This window comes from Scyliorhinus torazame, chromosome 2 (genome assembly GCF_047496885.1).
Source record: "Scyliorhinus torazame isolate Kashiwa2021f chromosome 2, sScyTor2.1, whole genome shotgun sequence".
In the NCBI taxonomy this organism is placed as follows: Eukaryota; Metazoa; Chordata; class Chondrichthyes; order Carcharhiniformes; family Scyliorhinidae; genus Scyliorhinus; species Scyliorhinus torazame.
The window spans coordinates 351990557-352009666 of NC_092708.1; the positions used below are offsets into that span (position 1 = coordinate 351990557).

General features: G+C 42.0%; 1 protein-coding gene across 2 annotated transcripts in view; it reads right to left on the reverse strand.

Moving 5' to 3' along the window:
- dorip1 (dopamine receptor interacting protein 1) overlaps positions 1-19110 on the reverse strand; it is a 50291-nt gene that overhangs the window by 14701 nt on the left and 16480 nt on the right. The window contains exons 2-4 of one of the 2 annotated variants that reach the window (XM_072491387.1): positions 12671-13195; positions 10139-10228; positions 7841-7975 (exon numbers count right to left, since the gene is read on the reverse strand). In XM_072491387.1, the coding sequence (XP_072347488.1) occupies positions 7841-7975; positions 10139-10228; positions 12671-13195 (750 nt within the window). The remainder of the gene's footprint in view (positions 1-7840; positions 7976-10138; positions 10229-12670; positions 13196-19110) is intronic. The other variant, XM_072491397.1, reaches the window with a different exon arrangement.

The following is a 19110-nucleotide window of genomic DNA, read 5'->3' on the forward strand; positions in this document are numbered from 1 at the left end:
ACTGTTAAGGGGTGGAATATAGATATTCCGCATCGTCCGATGTGGCTGTGCGGTCGGTGGTTGCAAGGTTCATTGGAGCCTGAACTACCTGCTGTGTGGGGGGTTGGGGTGCTTTTCTCTTTTGGGGCTTTCCCTGCGCACATGTTCCCTGAACATATCTCTGCGCTGTTTCTTGTAACTCTTCCCAATCAGGGCCGTCTTCCTGGTCTAACTTTTCCCCAAAGGTTTCCTGAAATCCTTTCTGAACAGAAAGCAGTGATTGCAGCTCTGCAATCTGCTTCCGGCACTTTGCATGATCTATGGTGCTCTGTCTTTGTTCTGTGGTGGCAGCGTGGAGTGCTCTTAAGGCTGCCTTGAGATCACTACACTGTTTCTGTAGCGTCTCTACCTGTTTTTCTGTCTCTTTTCTTACCAGGACTGCACGTTGCGTGTCCTGATAGGCCTTTTCATACTGTGACTGGAAACTGCTTAAATGCGCCAGACGAGACTGGTGACCCCGTTTGGCGTCAGCCACCTCTTCATCCTTTGCTGCCAATTTCCTCCTTAATTCTAAATTCTCTTTCTCAACTTCGCTCACATCGACTTTACTCATCCGATGTATGCCCTCAACTTCTTTGCGGAGCGTCTTGACGACCTCCTCTGTGCCTCGCAATTGTGCCAAACAGGACACGATTGCCATCAGCTTGCAAGCTTTTCCCAAGCTCTTTTTGTGTATCTCGCTCAGGTTCTCCCACTAAGTACGTCCTATACTTCCGGGACCTGATTCTTCGTTATTACAGAAATCATTCCACAGGGGCCATCCTTTCCCCTCAAGATATTTCCGGATTTCCTCCTCCCAAATGGGACACTGTCCCACTCTACTGCTGCTGGTCACTGCGACCGCAAATTCCTCAGGGTTCATGAGGCGCTGCATTGCCTGCATGGCCATCTTTCCTATCTGACTGCTTCTTCTAAATTTGGAACAGGGGGCTATGGCGGTTTTGTAAATGCGGGTACGGCTTTTGATACTTTCCGAAAATACAGACTTCCGACAGTTTTGACTCAACAAAAATCTATCAGTTTTACCTTATAGCCCTGTTAGTTACGTATGCATACACACACTTCTGAATTATGACTATTGATCAGAACTGCTTGAACACTTGTGGTTTTCTGTTTCCAATTGGGTTTCCAATTCAAATTTCTTGGGTTCTCCCGGAGTGGTTTTCCACTTCTAGATCGGGTCCCGTCAGGATGTCGCCAAATGTTGCTCGTTTTAGCCTTAGTTTAATTGCTCTTATTCTGACTCCTTTGCTCTTTGAGTCACCAGGTATCTTTCTGATACCGCCACGTGATTCAAGTCCGAGTAATGATTAATAATCCAACACACCGCTTAGTAAGAGTTAAATCAACGCTCATTTATTATATACAGCAATTAATACTTATACATTAATTCTACTTCTAAGCTACTTCCTACAACTAACAGGCCAATACTTAACTTTGAAAATGGCCCACCAGGTCAGGGAAACGAATGGCCTTTCGTATGGGTTCTGAGCCTGCGGGATTCAAAGCTGGTACAGGGCGATAGTCAGAAGTGCCTATCTCGTAGCGAGCGTTGGAGTAAGACTTACGTTTCTCGCGGCTGTTGCAGAGGGTCTCGAAGGGTGCGGAGAGAAGGGTGCAGCCGGGAGGAGAAGGGCCGATTTGAACTTGGCCCCTATTCTTATAGTCCCCAGGGGCTTCCCGCCTCTCGGGGCGGACCTTGTACCTGGTTCCAAGTGATTGGACTTGGTTCCAATCACTTGGTTCGATATTCTCCAATGCTGGAGCGATTCCGTGATCGGGGGGTGGTCGTTTACCTCTCTTTGTGTCAGCTCCTGCTGGCGCCGAAAGGTCTGGGTCGGCTTTGCGTTACTAATTTGTAGCATATTGTTCCCGGGATTGCTACTTTATATGCAGATGGCTGGGGTGTTATGTTGATGGCTGCAGGTATCGATTCGGTCTGGCTTCCCCAGAGGCGAATACACTGTTTTCCCTGCAGCTGTCTGTTTGAGTCCTGTTGGCTGATTTTCCCATCAGCCTCTTCCGTTCCCCATTTTAAATCAGGGTCTGGCCATTCTAATCGGGAGTTAGCCATTTTAAGCGGCTACAGCGGTTGGTGGAGCAGATGGAGGAGGATTTCAAAAGATGGGATGTGCTGCCACTCTCGCTAGCGGGCAGAGTACAGTCGGTTAAAATGATGGTCCTCCCGAGGTTTCTCTTTGTGTTCCAGTGCCTTCCCATTGTGACTACTTTTTTTTAAACGGGAATGTAGGAGCATTATGGGATTAGTGTGGGAAAATAAGACCTCGAGGGTAAAGAGGGTGTTTCTGGAGCGTAGCAGGGACAGGGGAGGGCTGGCGCTGCCAAATCTGTGCGGCTACTATTGGGCAGCCAACGTGGCGATGATCCGTAAGTGGGTAATAGAGGGAGAGGGGGCGGCGTGGAAGAGGTTGGAGATGGCGTCCTGCAGGGGCACGAGAGAGAGCGCTGGTGACGGCACCGCTGCCGCTCTCGCCGACAAGGTACACCACGAGTCCGGTGGTGGCGGCAACGTTGGAAGATCTGGGGGCAGTGGAGACGACATAGGGGCGAGATGGGAGCCTCGGTTTGGTCCCCGATTCGGGAGAACCATGAGGGGTTTCGGAGCTGGCATCGGGCAGGGATCAGAAGAATGGGGGACCTGTTTATAGATGGGACGTTTGCGAGCCTAGGGGCGCTGGAGAAGTTTGGGTTACCCCCGGGAAATGCGTTCAGGTATAAGTAAGTGAGGGCGTTTGTGAGGCGGCAGGTGAGGGAATTCCCGTTGCTCCCGGCACAGAGGATTCAGGACAGCGTGATTTCGGGTGCATGTGTCGGAGAAGGCAAGGTTTCGGCGATCTATCAAGAGATGAAAGAAGAGGAGGTGGTTTCAGTAGAGGAGCTAAAGGGCAAGTGGGAGGAGGAGCTTGGGAGGAGATTGAGGAGGGTCTGTGGGCTGATGCCCCGAGTAGGGTTAACTCCTCTTCCTCTTGTGCCAGGCTCAGCCTAATACAATTTAATGTTCTGGTCGTGCCCGGCACTGGATGGGTTCTGGAGGGGTTTCACGAGGACTATGTCCAAGGTGGTGTCCAGGTCAAGCCGAGTTGGGGGTTGGCATTATTTGGGGTAACGGACGAACCGGGAGTGCAGGAGGCGAAAGAGGCCGGTATTCTGGCCTTTGCATCTCTGGTAGCCCGGCGGAGGACCTTGCTATTATGGAAAGACACGAAGCCCCCCAGTGTGGAAGCCTGGATAAATGACATGGCAAGGTTCATTAAGCTGGAGAGGATAAAGTTTGCTTTGAGGGGGTCTGTGCAGGGGTTCTTCAGGCGGTGGCAACCGTTCCTAGACTATCTCACGAAGCGCTAGGAGGTGGTCAGCAGGAGGAGGTCAGCAGCAACCCGGGGGGGAAAAAAAGAGTCTCTCTTTCGGGGGGGGGGGGGTTTCCCCAAGGGTACTTTTGAATGTCATATGGGGGGGGGGGGTTAATATATGAAATTAAATGAAAATCGCTTATTGTCACAAGTAGTCTTCAAATGAAGTTACTGTGAAAAGCCCCTAGTCGCCACATTCCGGCGCCTGTTCGGGGAGGCTGTTACGGGAATTGAACCGTGCTGCTGGCCTGCCTTGGTCTGCTTTCAAAGCCAGAGATTTAGCCCTGTGCTAAACAGCCCCTATATGCGGGAGAAACCCAATGTACAAGTAGTTTATTATTTTTGATTGTGGTGTTTGTGTTCTTTCTTCTTTTTGTTATGGGGGGTTTGTTTGTTTAAAAAAAACTAGTTGGAAAAATTTGAATAAACATATTTTTAAAAAAGACTTATCTGGATAGGCACATGAACAGACGGGGTATAGAAGGATACAGGTCGGTCTCGATAGGACACGTGATCGACGCAGGCTTGGAGGGCCAAAGGGCCTTTTCCTGTGATGTATTGTTCTTTGAGTGTTTGGAACTCTTCCTCAAAAGGCAGTGGATGCAGAATCTTTGAATATTTTGAAAGCAGACTTAGATAAATTCTTGATTAAAAAAGGGGGTGAAAGGTTATCAGGGATAGGAAGGAATGTGGAGTGGAGGTTGTACTCAAATCAGGTATGATCTTACAGAATGGCGGAGCAGGCTTGGGAGCCCGAGTGGTCAACCCCTGCTCCTTGTTTGCATGTTCATATAATTATAGTGACAAGAACAGAGACTTGGTCCAAAAGAAGGGAGGGTTAGAAACATAATATCCCTAGCTACAAGATATTCAGGAAAGAGTAGGGGAAAGGAAGGGCTGTGGAAGTATTAATCAGCCAGAAAGGCAGAGTAATGATCCATCTCAGTACCCACCCTCCAGCATCACAAATGACAGTTAGAGTCACTCCACAAGATATCAAGAAACAGCCAACTACACAGAATACAGCAAAAGCTGGTCCAGACAACATCTGGTTGTAGTGCCCAAGAACTAGCTGTGCCCCTAGCCCAACTGTTATGATACAGTTACAACACAGGCATCTATCCACAGCTGTCTTTATTAATGGGAGATAGGCATCACTAACAAAGCAAGCATTTACTAACAATATTTAATTGTCCTTAAGCAGCTGCAGTACATGTGGGTAGGTATGCCCACGGTGCTGTTGAGAGGGGTGGAGAGGGTGTTAGCAGCTGCAATATGTGCGTAGGTGCACCCACAGTGCTGTTGGGGATGGTGTTCCAAGACTGAGTGGCAATGAAGAAATGGCAATATCATTCTAAGTCAGGATGGTGTCCGACTTGGAGGGGATCTTGTGGCTGGCAATATTCCGATGCATCAGCTGCCCTTGGCATTCTGTCATTCTTGGTGGTAAAGATCACAAGTTTGAAAGATGCTGTTGAAGATGTCTTGGTGAGAGGCTACAGTGCAGCCACTTTGCAGCAATGCAGGAGGGAGTGTGTATTTAAGGTGGTAGATGGACTGCCAATCAATAAGCCGATTGACATGGAGGGTAGAGTTTCCAGGATTGTTTGAACTGCACTCATCAAGGTAAATGGACAGTATTTAATCACACTCCTGACTTGCATACAGTGGAATGGTTTTGGGAGTCAGAAAGGCACAAAATATTCTATTTCTGACGTGCTCTTGTAGTCCAATTATTTATGGGTTTGGTGCATTACGTTTCTAATCAATGGTGGCCTCCATGATGTTAATGGTGGGAATTTCAATGTTAGTAATACTAACATTTTCTTTTACTTGTTGGAGATTGATCATTGCCGAGCACCTATGCAGCATGAATTGTACTTGCCATTTAGCACCCCAAGCCTTGAGAAATGTAAGCATGAACTGCTTCATTATATGAGGAGTTGCAAACACTGCAAACATCCCCACTTCTGACATTATGATGGAGAAATCATTGATGAAGCAGCGAAGACGTTTGGGCTTCTCCTGCTGTGATACCTTGGAGATGATTGGCCTCCAGCTGCATTTTACGAAATATGAAATTCTGCCTACAGTGGGTCAGATCAAGTGCACAATTGGACAGAAAAAAAATCTACGCCACAAGAGACCTATAATTCTACGATCTCCATCGAGACCAACAATAAATAAAAACTTCCGGTTAATGACTGAAAGGATGACATGCCAAAATTTCACAAGCAGACTTGTTGTTTGGTCGGATAAAACTGGAGTATTGCTGAAAAATAAAGAGAAATGTCAAAGCTCTTCATCTTGAACTCATTGATATTTTGCAAAGTGTCTGATAAAGGAAAGAGCAGAATTTATACTGTAGGAGAAGAGAGTGCTGATTGGATGTCCATCACAAGTTCAGAAGAGAGGGTGTTTGCTGATGATTGCACAATGTCCAGCACCATTTGTGACTCCTCAGACACCATAGCAGTCCATGCCAAATGCAACATGACCTGGACAATATCCAGGCTTGGGCTGACAAATGGCAAGGAACATTCATGCCACACAAGTCCCAGACAATGACCATCTCCAACAACAGAGAATTGACATTCAATGACATTACCATCACTGAATCTGCCACAATCAACACCCAGGAGGCATTACCAATGATCAGAAACTGCAGTGGACTAGCCATGTAAATATTGTGGCTACAAGAGAAGGTTAGAGGCTAGGGGTCCTGCAGCGAGTAACTCACCTCCCAACTCCATAAAGCCGGTCTACCATTGACAAGGCACAAGTTGGGAGTGTGATGGAATACTCCCCACACACCTGGATGAGTGCAGCTCCAATAAAGAAGCACGACACCATCCAGGACAAAGAGCACTTGTTTAGCACACCTTCCACTAACATTCACTCCATCACCAACCAACAGTGGCAGAGTGTGTACAATCGTCAAGATACATTGCAGAAACTCACCATGGCTCCTTAAGCAGCACCTTCCAAACCCACAACTGCCATCATCTAAAATGGCAAGGACAGAAGATATATACGAACACCAGTACCTGGGTTCTCCTCCAAGTCACGCACTATCCTGATTTGGAAATATACAGTCGTTCCTTCAATCACTGGGTCAAAATCCTGGAACCCCCCCCCAACAGCACTGTGGGGTACCTATACCACAGGGACTGCAGCAGTTCAACAAGGCAGCTCACTACCACCTTCTCAAGGGCAATTAGGGTTGGGCAGTAATTGTTGTCCTAGCCAACAACACTGATCTCCATAAAACAAATAAAAAGGTTGGTTGACTGGTTGGTTGTCAACCAATCAAGACTTTCTTCTCATAATATAAACTGTTGTTTTCCCCTTACCAGGTCACTTCGTAAGGATACCAATGAGTGCAAGATGAAAAACTTCGACATGTCTCTTTCTTTCAGCAATAATTAAGACTTTTACTATAACAAACAGACAAAAGCACCTTTGACTAAACTATTTTTGGAAGAAATTTGTACAGAACTTTTAACATAACTGGATACAAAAACACTTTACACCGTCCTTGTAGACATTCAATTTTCCCAGACCCAGTGCAAACGGATTCTCAACTCCCAATGGTTTACCTGCAACATTTTACCCCAGAATTGTCTTTCACGGTGAGTGTTTTTGGGGGGATTCTCCCTATAGTGCCAGCTAGGCGAATCTTCCAGTCTTGTTTCAAGTTTTCATAAATTTGGTCTTTTCAATCTAGTGTAAGCTCCCATCTGCAACCTTACGCAGTGAATCATAGAAACGTTTGGTCTCCAGCGACTGTCTTCCAGATCCCGGCAGACTGCCTGTGTATGCTAGTTTGAAGGATGTCTTAAACACTGCCATGGAGATGGGCTTCAGCAGGAGAAATGTACATCACATGGACTTTGTATCCAGGCAGAAAGGCAGATGAGCATTTCTTGTGACACCAACTCTTATCTTGGAAGTAAATGGACAGTTTAACGCCCAAAATGTCTACAACCCAAAATTCTCAACATCTTTCTGGCAGTCTTACAACTATAAACACAGATGCTGCTGCCATTGTTTCCAAGCATGAACACCTGATACCTTCTTCCCAGCATAACAATTTGGCCTTCCTTTAATCTTTATCAGACAGCTCAGCCAAGTCAATTGTCAGGCAACTTCAGAACATGTCACTTGACCCTAAAGTAAAAGCACGGTCCCAAAATAATCTTTCAAACCACAATTGTGAAATTAGTGACAATACTAAGTGTTAAAAACTATAGCCAAACTTACCCCTACCTATTTCCTACTTTCAAAGAACGAATGAGTTAAGATTAAAAAGCCACCAAAAATATGCACTGGTCTTTAGCTAATGTCTGAATGCATTAAATGCTCAATTACTTTTACTATCCAGACTGCACAGATACCTTTGGCTACTGTGAAAAATGCCAAAGTCCTACCTTTGCTTTGCTACAGCCAAATTATATGGGACATAGGGCAATTCCTCAGATTTCCATTGCTCCATATTTAGGATGACAAATGGAGGAGCATCATGACAAAAAATTCTTTGTGTGAATTCACGCTGACCATTACATCTAGAAGAAGAAATGCAGTGAGTAATAGATGTATGCTAGAAGCACCAATCTCCGAGATACCCATTTACCTACATACAAGTCTCCAACAGTGGAAGTTTTGGCTTCCTATCTGAAACATTTCTGCAGTCCAAGTAGTTTTCAGTAAAGATGCTTTTAAGGTGCCCTTACATCATAACTCCTTCGAAGAGTGAACAGGTAAGCAGGAAAACACATTTCATAGTATGAAAGAATGGATATCTTTTTAAACAAAGTTAAGCCACAACTGCACAACTTAATATTAAAGCTATTTAATTAGAAAGGACAACACAAAAAATAGCAGTGGCCACGATCATAATTGAGTTGTCAAGGGCAGCACAGTGGCACAGTGGGTTAGCTCTGCTGCCTCACGGCGCCGAGGTCCCAGGTTCGATCCCGGCTCTGGGTCACTGTCCGTATGGAGTTTGCACATTCTCCCAGTGTTTGCGTGGGTTTCACCCCCACAACCCAAAAGATGTGCAGGTTAGGTGGATTGGCCACTCTAAATTGCCCCTTAATTGGAAAAATGAATTGGGTACTCTAAATTTATTTATTTTCTAAAAAATAAATAATTGAGTTTTCTAAGTAGTGCATAGATGGAAAAATGTTTTAATGTTTTATTTTTTAATTTAAAAACAGAACCAGATGAACATTCACATTTTCTTTTCCTTATAACAGAATATTAACAATGAATGAGCTAGTTAATAATTTCCAATCCTTTGGGCTTCCTTAAATTTCCTTATGGTATCCATAAGGAGGGCAGCACGGTGACAGTGGTTAGCACTGCTGCCTCACAGCTCCTGGGTCCCGGGTTCAATTCCGGCCTCTGGCGACTATATGGAGTTTGCACTTTCTCCCTGTGTCTGCGTGGGTTCCTTCCGAATGCTCCAGTTTCCCCCCACAGTCCAAAGATGTGCAGGTTAGGTGGATTGGTCATGATATGCCCCTTAGTATCCAAAAAGGTTAGGTGGAGGTGTGGGCTTAAGTAGGGTGCTCTTTCCAAGGGCTGTGTAGACTTGATGGGCCGAATGACCTCCTTCTGCACTGTAAATTCTATGATTCTATGAATCCAATATTTTTGAACTATTAATTTTGGGGGAAACTATTAAACATGAAGATTTTTGAAAATCACAATTTATGATACGTGATGTGCTGAATCAATTGAAATGTTGATTATGAATTTAGCCATTGAATAATGTGGGTTTGAAGTGATGATTGTTTTTAAAATGACCCTCTATTCCCCCAAATGTCAAATTCAAGGTACTGTCGCAATTAAACTCTGAAATTAATTCAAATGTTGAGGTACGATTAATTTTTTTTTTTTTAAATGGCGAATCAAAAGATTATCCAAATTACTATTAATGTAAAATTCCAAAGTCTTACAAAGGGTTGGTGGAGACAAGAATATACCTCCTGAATTTATTAGGAATGCACAAATCTTTGTAAAGAAATGTGTTTAATTTTAAATTAATTGCAATGTGACATATTTCCTACCCCGGGGGGGGGGGGGGGGGGGGGGGGGGGGGGGGGTAGTAGGGGGAGAGAGATTGTATTTTTTTGAGCACCAGACTAGATGGATGAAGTTTATTCTTAAAAGTTTACCGAGTCGCCCTAAAACTGCACCCTGCAGTAAAAATCAAAACTAATCATACAGTTGGGCAAGATGCCGTTACATCCAGTATAAATGGAGGGCTTTATATTTAAAACACCACTTGCCCAGCCCACTATCCCAGATCTTCTAGTGGCCAGCTAGAGCAGAAATGACATTGAGCTGGAAGCAAGTCTTTAGCCAGTTCCCTCAGCCAAGGAGTACACGGGGAGTAAAAAAGAGCCAACTGCAAAGTGAGGTTTTTCTTTGATAATTTTGGTCATATGTTCAGACAGGCAAACACAAAGGGGCATTTGTTTACTGGACCTCATTTTGGTTATTTATTATTCAAATTCTAAGTCTTACCAAATTAACTGGAAATTGCTTGCTCGCCGATTTACTTAAATACTGCCACAGCTCCAGCCAGATTCCTATCAGAGTAAATCATTTCCTGCAATGGGCATTAACCCAATGCATGCTAAATGTGAAATTGAGTGACCAGCAAATACATACAGCTCGTGTTCAGTTTATAAGAACGTGAAGCAAGTCTGTGAACATACCCAAGTTCTTCGCACAGCTCAGTCCTGGGACAGAATAATTCGTCCACTGCTGCTTGAATTACATCACCCAGGAGAGAATCATGTGAAGGACTTCAGAACAAAAAAAGATATCTTAGCATCCAAATTGGAAATCATATCAAACAATAAATCCTGCATATTGCCAATATACTTATTTCAAGTTAAAATTAGTTTAAATTAAGACAAAGAATTTTGGACTAAAATGCTCACAGCTACACAGCTAATATGTTCATTATACCATAATGATTTAAAAATGAGCATTTTCTAATAATACAACATACATCTCATTTTGTGATGGGGCGAATTCTAGAAATGGCACGATTGTTTTTAATCATTCTTATTTGCAGAGTTTGTCTCATAATACATCCAAGTTTATATTAGCCAGAAAATATCTTCTAAAAATTGTATTTGGTGATGATAAAAATCTGTAATGAAATCAATAAATGGAGTATTTACAAATTCTGGTAATTTTCTTGAAAACTCAGCCTTCTTGAATCACAACATGGTGATGGCATACGTGCATAGTTATAAATGTGACAATTGCTTTGTGTAGATTTTAATTAATGACTTTGTTTGGCTAGCTTCCCCAGTCTTTGTAAGCAGATTTTCAATTCCAATTACTTCCTAAAAGCTTCCATCCTGCATTGAAGACTTCTAGGCATTGAAGACTTCTAGAGCTATAAAGTTAAAAATTCCTCAACATGTGTTTAACTTTGAATTTAATGGTCTGTACCAGTCAGTTTTATTTACATGCCTTTGTATAAGTAAACAATAATACAAAACTCTGATAAAAGGGCTTTGCAGTTAGTTGTATAATTTCTATACCATCCAAATGATAATAAATTACCTTATTACAGATGCTATTGAAGGAATATCATGCCAGTCATTTGTTTTCAGCCAATTTTCCTACCCCAAATTATGTATTACATTTCAATAGGACAGTCAGAGACCAGTTTCGATTCTTAAAATATTGATTTCTGCCAACTGTAACTGCAAATCCTCTTCCCAAGGAAAACTTTAAAACGCAGATAAAATTCTAACTAATTAAAAATGTAAAAATAAAATGTCAACTTCAGCATAAAACAAACCATCATAACAGCATTTGTAGAGCTGTAGCAATTAATGGCATGATGCTATTTCTTGATTGATTGAATCGTATCTTTATTGATTTAAAGTATCTTTCTGCAGCCGAGGGAACATAGACAGTACGTACATAGTACACAAAAGAATAATCAACAGAGAACATTGACAAATGGTACATCGACAAACAGTGATTGGTTACAGTACGGAACATGGGGCCAAACAAAGCAAATACATGAGGAAGAGCAGCAGAGGGCTTCGTGAATAGTTTCTGGGGAATAGTTCACATGGTTGCAGAGCAGAATTATAATCCGTTTCAGGTAAGTGATTTATAACAAACTTACAGAATTAACTGGTAAAAATCTGTCAGTCATCATGTGATTTATCCCAAACTGAAATTTTATAAGATATCTTAACACATTGAGAATCCAATACTCTCATTAAAAAATAAGTTTGTTCGACAAGGCGATAAATTCAGAAGAATCGCTGCACTCCCATGACAGAATGGGCAGCACAGTAGCATAGTGGTTAGCACTATGGCTTCACAGTGCCAGGGTCTTGGGTTCGATTCCCGGCTTGGGTCAGTGTGTGTGGAGTCTGCACGTTCTCCCAGTGTCTGCTCCAGTTTCCTCCCACAGCCCAAAGATGTGCAGGGTTAGGTGGATTGACTATGCTAAATTGCCCTCAGTGTTCACAAAAAGGTTAGGTGGGGTTAAGGGGATGGTGTGGGGATAGTGTGGGGAGTGTGGTCTTTCCAAGGGCCGGTGCAGACTCGATGAGCCGAATGGTCTCCTTCTGCGCTGTTGATTCTATGAATGAAGCTCTTTATGCTGCACACAACTTCAAAAGTACATGTCCATTGCACCAGTTTATATGGTCTTATTTCCCACAGCAATTACTTATAATAATCTTTATTTGTGTCACAAGTTGCAATGAAGTTACTGTGAAAATCCCTTACTTGCCACACTACGGCACCTTTTCGGGTACACTGAGGGAGAATTCAGAAATGTCCAATTCACCTAACAAGCACGTCTTTCTTGTGGGAGGAAACCGGAGCACTCGGAGAAAACCCACACAGACACAGGGAGAACATGCAGACTCCACACAGACAGTGACCCAAGCCAGAAATCAAATCTGGGTCCCTGGTGTTGTGAAACAACAGTGCTATCCACTGTGCTACTGTGCCGCCCATCAGTTCCTTGGTAATATATTATGGCAATTATAAACATTTTTGTCCTGTGAACTCATACCCAGTCAGAACAGGGCTTAAGAGTTCCTAACATACTCCTGCTCCTAGTTATTATGTTCTTTTTTCAACCAACCCTCACAGTTTGCTGGATTCAAACGGAGGTAACTAAACACTGGTTCCAGTGCTGGGGGGGAAAAAAAGCACAACTCCAGTTTCCTTACTAATGTAAATAAGGATCAACCTACCAGATGATAATTGTCTTGCGTTGATCTTCCTGTGAACGTGCTGGACATCTCCCATTAGAGCAGAAGGTTTCCTGAATAGTGGACATAAGGTTCTCCAGATTTCTTGTGAAATTTTCATGTTCATTTCCAAAAAGATCAATTTCTAACGAGGCCTTGTGGATTTCCGATTTGTACTGACATTTTTCCATTTTGTCCCAAATCCACAACAGCTTCACAGTTGTGAATTTACAAGAGTCCATCAAGTACAGAAAGCGCTCAACAAATTCCTTTCCCAAGTAGCTTGGTAACTCTCTACGGAAATTCTCATTTTCACTGAGAATTACATACAGCAACATCAAAAAACCATCAATGCTGCAGGTGTTTTTTAGAGTTATCCTAACATACAGTGGAGTGCAAGCCATTGCCTTTCTTCCAGCTTTAATGGTATACACTCCACCCCATGGAAGAACAGGTCTCCAGAAAGATCTATCTTCATTTGAATTATTTGTAACAGATGCTCGGATCTCTTCAAATAATGTTTTTGTCCTAGAATAAAGATAGAAAAAAAGCATTATGCTTAGACATTAATGAAATAATACGAGCCAATTAATATAGTATTCGGCATTATCAATCAATGCAACAATAAAACATTTACATTTTCCGGCTTTGTTATTCTTCATTCTGTGCATATCTTGAATGGTCCAGAGGTGTTATTTTAATCTTCACGTAACTACTGGCTAATGTTGTCACATAAAAGAGATTATAAAACCAGACCACAGCCCAGAGAGCAGTGGTGGCTGGGTCATTGAATATATTGAAGACTGAATGAGAGTTGGACAGATTTTTGATCAATATTGTGGGGGGGGGGGCAGGAAATTAATGTAAAACCACAATCTGACCAACCACGATCTTATTGAATGGTGGAGCAGGCTCAAGGACAAAATAGCCTACTCCTAGGGGTCACGGTGGCGCTGTGGTTAGGACTGCTGCCTCACGGATACTTACAGTTTACAGCATAGAAACAAGCTACTCAGCCCAACAGATCTATTTCCAGTATTTATGCTAGCCACGAGTCTCCTCCCATCCTACTACATTAAACCCCTTCTGCATATCTCTCTATTCCTTTATCCCTGATGTACTCATCTAACATCAATGCTATCAGGAATAATGACGATGTAGCAATCTCCTGGTTTTGGATACCCCCACAAAAGTAGAAACTCTATATCTACCTTATCAAATCCCTCTATAATTTAGAAGAACCTCTTTGGTAACCTCTCAGTCTTCTGTTTTCTACAGAAAGTTCCCCAACATGTTCAGTCTAATTATAACCTCCTTGTAAGTTGTTATTTTCACCTTCCAGTGACGACATAACATTTTAAGAATATGGAAGCTAAAATTGTGCATCCTTCTTGAAATGGGGGAAATCACCAAAGTTCCATACGCTTTTAATTCCTACAGTAAACTCACCTCTATCACACCAGCAGCTCAACATACACAACTAACATAATAGCTCTAATGTAATCTTCCATTCAGATAAGGACCACAAATCTACGATTACGATCTTATCTGGCTTCCTCAACTGAATTGCACAGTCAAGTGTCTCTCTGTTATTGGCTTTTCATACACAACTACACAGGATAACTTGTTTTTCCAAAATCACAAAATTTATGGAAAACCAAATCTGTACTGTACTAAAAACAATGGTACTAAACTTCAATAGACACAGAAGATCTCTTCCCCTGACATCAACTTAGCAGAAAGATCAAATTTCAGACTAAACCCTACTCGATGTTCCAAGATACTAGTCCAACAAGGAGCAATTGCACTCTCGTTATGTCTTCTCCTGCCGTTTTTCTCTTTACTGGTCACTTAATTCAAATTACCCAATAATTAATTTTTAAACTCTAAATTCCTACCTTGTTATTTATATGATGCTTAAGTCAAATTATTGGAACTCAAATGGTGGCACCAATAATTACTTCAAGTCATCAAGTGTAAATTATTTATTTTGATTTCTTTCTTCAAATGCAAAGCTCCAAATTTCCATAACATTAAGATACTATTTCCCCTCACCCCACAATATACAAGCAAAAATATTAAAACTATTAATACATTTTGCAAATAATTATAACTGTCAAATATTTGACCAAATTATTTAAGCAAATGTAAATGTTAAATTAAGTCATAATTTTAATGCATTGCCAACAATTGGAAACTTAATTGCATTCCTATTTTCAAAAACATGAATATGAAAAACTATTTTGTACCTAATATCTGCAGTTTTATATATCAAATGTTGCCTTCCAATAATTATTTTAGGAATACACACAAGTACGTGGCGCTATCTAAATCAAATTATTTTAACAGGACTTGAGAGTGAAGCCCACATATTGTTTACACCGCTCATTAGGCAACCTCATGCTTGATCAGGGTTGTGAAGTGTATTTTCAGTAAGATGTTACTGCTTAAGTGACAGAATGTCTATACACTGTATGCGTGGCAAGGATAGTCAGTCAATTAGTTGGCACATGTAGACATTGCTTTGTAGAGACACTTATGAGAATGTCAAATCTGTGTCAATAAATATCACCTGCACCAATAAAAAGCAGACCAAGGGGAATCTGCTTCTTGGTTATATTAGATTGCCTCAATTCATTTTGGCATTAGGAATTCTGACATATATGAGGATCATTCATGATTGCCCAGTTTACAAGTTTTTATTGCTGTCAAATTAGATATGGTCTGGTGCAACTACCAGAATTTAATAGATTACAGTTTAAATACAAACTGAGGCATTAATTCTAACTAGCTAATTTAGGTACAACTTATAAAGGACCCATCATGCAACAGTTATGTATCACTGGATACTTTCTTCATCTAAACTGGAATGATCAAAGAACTTGCTATGACCATTCAAATTATAAATGCACTATTAACATTTTGAAATAAACATAAAACTTTAAAAATCATAACAAATAAAACTTCTGACTCAAGGTATAGAAATGAGGCTGGTCTCACTCCAGGTTTTCCTCCTTCCCTGTGCAAAAAAGTGTCCAGCCTCCACTGAACACCTTCCCCACCACAGCGGAGATAGGGAACTTAGTATAGTAGTAGGAGAAACAAAGATAAACTTACATTCTGCCACTCAACCATTTTTCCACCATGCTGTTTAAGGCTCATCAAAAGGAATCTGAACAGCAATAACAAAGTTACAGATCATCCACCAACTGAAAGAGATCATATAGTCATCGAAACGTACAGCACAGAAGGAGGTCAGTCAGCCCAAGGTGTTCTTTGAAAGAGCAGTCATGCTTAATCCCATACCCGGCTTTTTGTCTATAACCCAGTTAGGTGTTGCATCCTCAAGTACCTGTCCAACTTCCTTTTAAAATTATCTATGGAATGAGTTATAATACAGATATATGAAGTAACCCACTCCAAATGAAATGTACAGTATGGATTTTTAAACAGTAATCTGAACTGCTCCAAGCTCATTAAGACTTTGTAAAATTAAGTTATACGTCGAATCACATTATCTTAGCACAAAAGGACAACTCATGTCATCTTTATTGCTCTTAATTAGCAGTTTCTGTGATGTTATAGTCATGAATACAATTAATTGAATTACAGTTATATCCTAGTACCAGTTTTTGTTTTCTTCATCATAACCTGCAACTCAAAGGCTTTTTACAGGGCTAATACCTGCAATCAGCTGCATAGAACCAAAGCAAAACACAACAGTAGCTTATCATGTCATTCTCTTGAGGGCCGAAAACATACATGGTTGAAATTTTGTATTTATTTGTCACTTTGCTATTTGTGTAAACAAATTGTACATTCATATAAATGAACGATCCCTACAGTATCTCTGCAATATAGTGCACTTGATCACAGTTCAACAGAAGCTCCCTGTTTCTTTAGTAAGCAGAAATACCCTTCTTTTTGACTATGATTGGTGTGTCCAAGCCAGACATTATAAAACTATTTCAGCCAAGTGCCATGTTAGTTCAGTGGTAGCATTCCGGGTGTTTGCATTTAAAAATATATTGTAGGTTCAAACACCAATCCAGGAATTGGGCACTTGGCTCATCAAATCTGCACAAACGCCCTGAAAGAGCATCCTACCTAGGCCCACTCCCCCACCCTCTCCCCGAATCTGTACATCCCTGGACACGAAAGAGCAATTTAGCATAGCCAATCCTCTAACCTGCACATCTTTGAACTGTGGGAGGAAACCGGAGCACCTGGAGAAAATCCACGCACACACGGAGAGAATGTGCAAACTCCATATAGTCACCCAAGGTTGGAATCAAACCAAGATCCCTGGCGCTGTGAGGCAGCAGTGCTAACAACTATGCCACCATGCCGCCCCAGGATGAGGATAAGATTGAGTAGACACGGTAAATTCCCTGGAGTTTAGAGAAATGAAAGGTGACCTAATCGAGTTACAAAATTCTTAAAGAGGCTTGACACAGAAGATGCTAAATAAATGTTCCCCTGGCTGAGGAATTTGGAACATAGGGTCATAGTCTCAGGATATGATATGGGATCAGCCATTTGGGACTGAGATAAGGAGAAATTTATTATTCAAAGGCTTGTGAATCTTTGGAATTCTCTACCTCAGAGATACTTAGTTGTTGAGTGTAATCATGACAGAGGTCAATAGATTTTTCAGTATTAAGGAAGTTACGGTATAATGGGAATTCTGTGGAACGGTGGAGTTAGAGAATCAGTCAGGGTCTTGGTGGTGGAGCAGGCATGAAGGATCAACTGGCCTCTTCCAGCTCTTATTTTTTCTGTTTTTATGTGGGACAGCTGCATTGTTGGAGGTGCTTTTATTCCGATTCGACTTTAAACCTCGTCGGATGGATGCAAAAGAAATAAAATAGTCATCTCATTGCTGCCTCATCTTTGACTCAGTGTACTGCTGCATTTGCCTAACATATGTAACAACACTTTAAAAAAACTGTGAAGCACCTTGGGACACCCTGAAAATATAAAATGCAAGTGATTGCAAGTTATTTCTTTCACTGGTCCTTACAAATGCAAGAAGAGAAAGCCAACTGTCCAAAATCACATTGTTTAAAATTATGTTTCTACAGCCACCGGGGGGGAATAAATATTTAAGTATGTGATAATCAAATGCAGCTCAATTTTTAATGGCGGCTTCAGTTATGGACAGAATAAAGAGTTTGTATTTCACGATTTACATATATAAATACATAGAAGATAGGAGGAGGCCTTTTGGCCCTTCGAGCCTGCTCCGCCATTCATCACGATCAGGGCTGATCAACCAACTCAATAGCCTAATCCTGCTTCCTCCCCAGAGCCTTTGATCCCATTCGCCCAAAGTGCTATATCCAGCCACCTCTTGAATATATTCAAAGTTTTAGCATCAACTACTTCCTGTGGTAATGAATTCCACAGGCTCACCACTCTTTGTGTGAAGAAGTGTCTCCTTATCTCTGTCCGAAATGGTTTACCCCGAATCCTCAGACTGTGATCCCTGGTTCTGGACACACCTATCATTGGTAACATCTTCCCTGCATCTACCCAGTCTAGTCCTGTTAGAATTCTACGAGATCCCCCCTCATTCTTCTGAACTCCAGCGAGAACAATCCCAACCTAGTCAATCTCTCCTCATATGACAGTCCCACCATCACTGGAATCAGTCTGGTAAATCTTTGCTGCACTCCCTCAAGAGCAAGAACATCCTTCCTCAGAGAAGGAGACCAAAACTGCACAATACTCCAGGTGTGGCCTCACCAAGACCCTGTACAATTGCAGGAACACATCCCTGCTTCTATACTCAAAACCTCTCGCATTGAAGGCCAACATACCATTAGCCTTCTTTACCGCCTGCTGCACCTGCATGCTTACTTTCAGCGAAAGTTGCACAAGGACACCGTTCCCAATTTACAACCATTCAGGTAGTAATCTGCCTTCCTGTTTTTGCTTCCAAAGTGAATAACCTCACACTGATCCAAATTATACTGCATCTGCCATTGATTTGCCCACCCGCCCAACCTGCCCAGATCATGCTGTAGGATCCCCGAATCCTCGTCACAATTTACCCTCCCACCTAACTTGGTATCAGCTGCAAACTTTGAGATGTTACATTTTGTTTCCTCATCCAAATCATTAATATATATTGTGAATAGCTGGGGTGCCAGCACCAATCCAGGTGGTACCCCACTAGTTACTGCCTGCCAATTTGAAAAGGACCCATTAATCCCTACTCTTTGTTTCCTCTCTGCCAACCAGTTTTCTATCCACCTCAATACATTTTCCCCAATCCCATGTGCTTTAATTTTGCACAATAATCTCTTATGCGGGACTTTGTCAAACGCCTTTTGAAAGTCCAAATATACCACACCGACTGGCTCCCCCTTGTCAACTGTACTGGTTACCATCTTAAAAGTTTGAAAGCCGATGTGGCAATGCTGCAGGAGACTCACTTG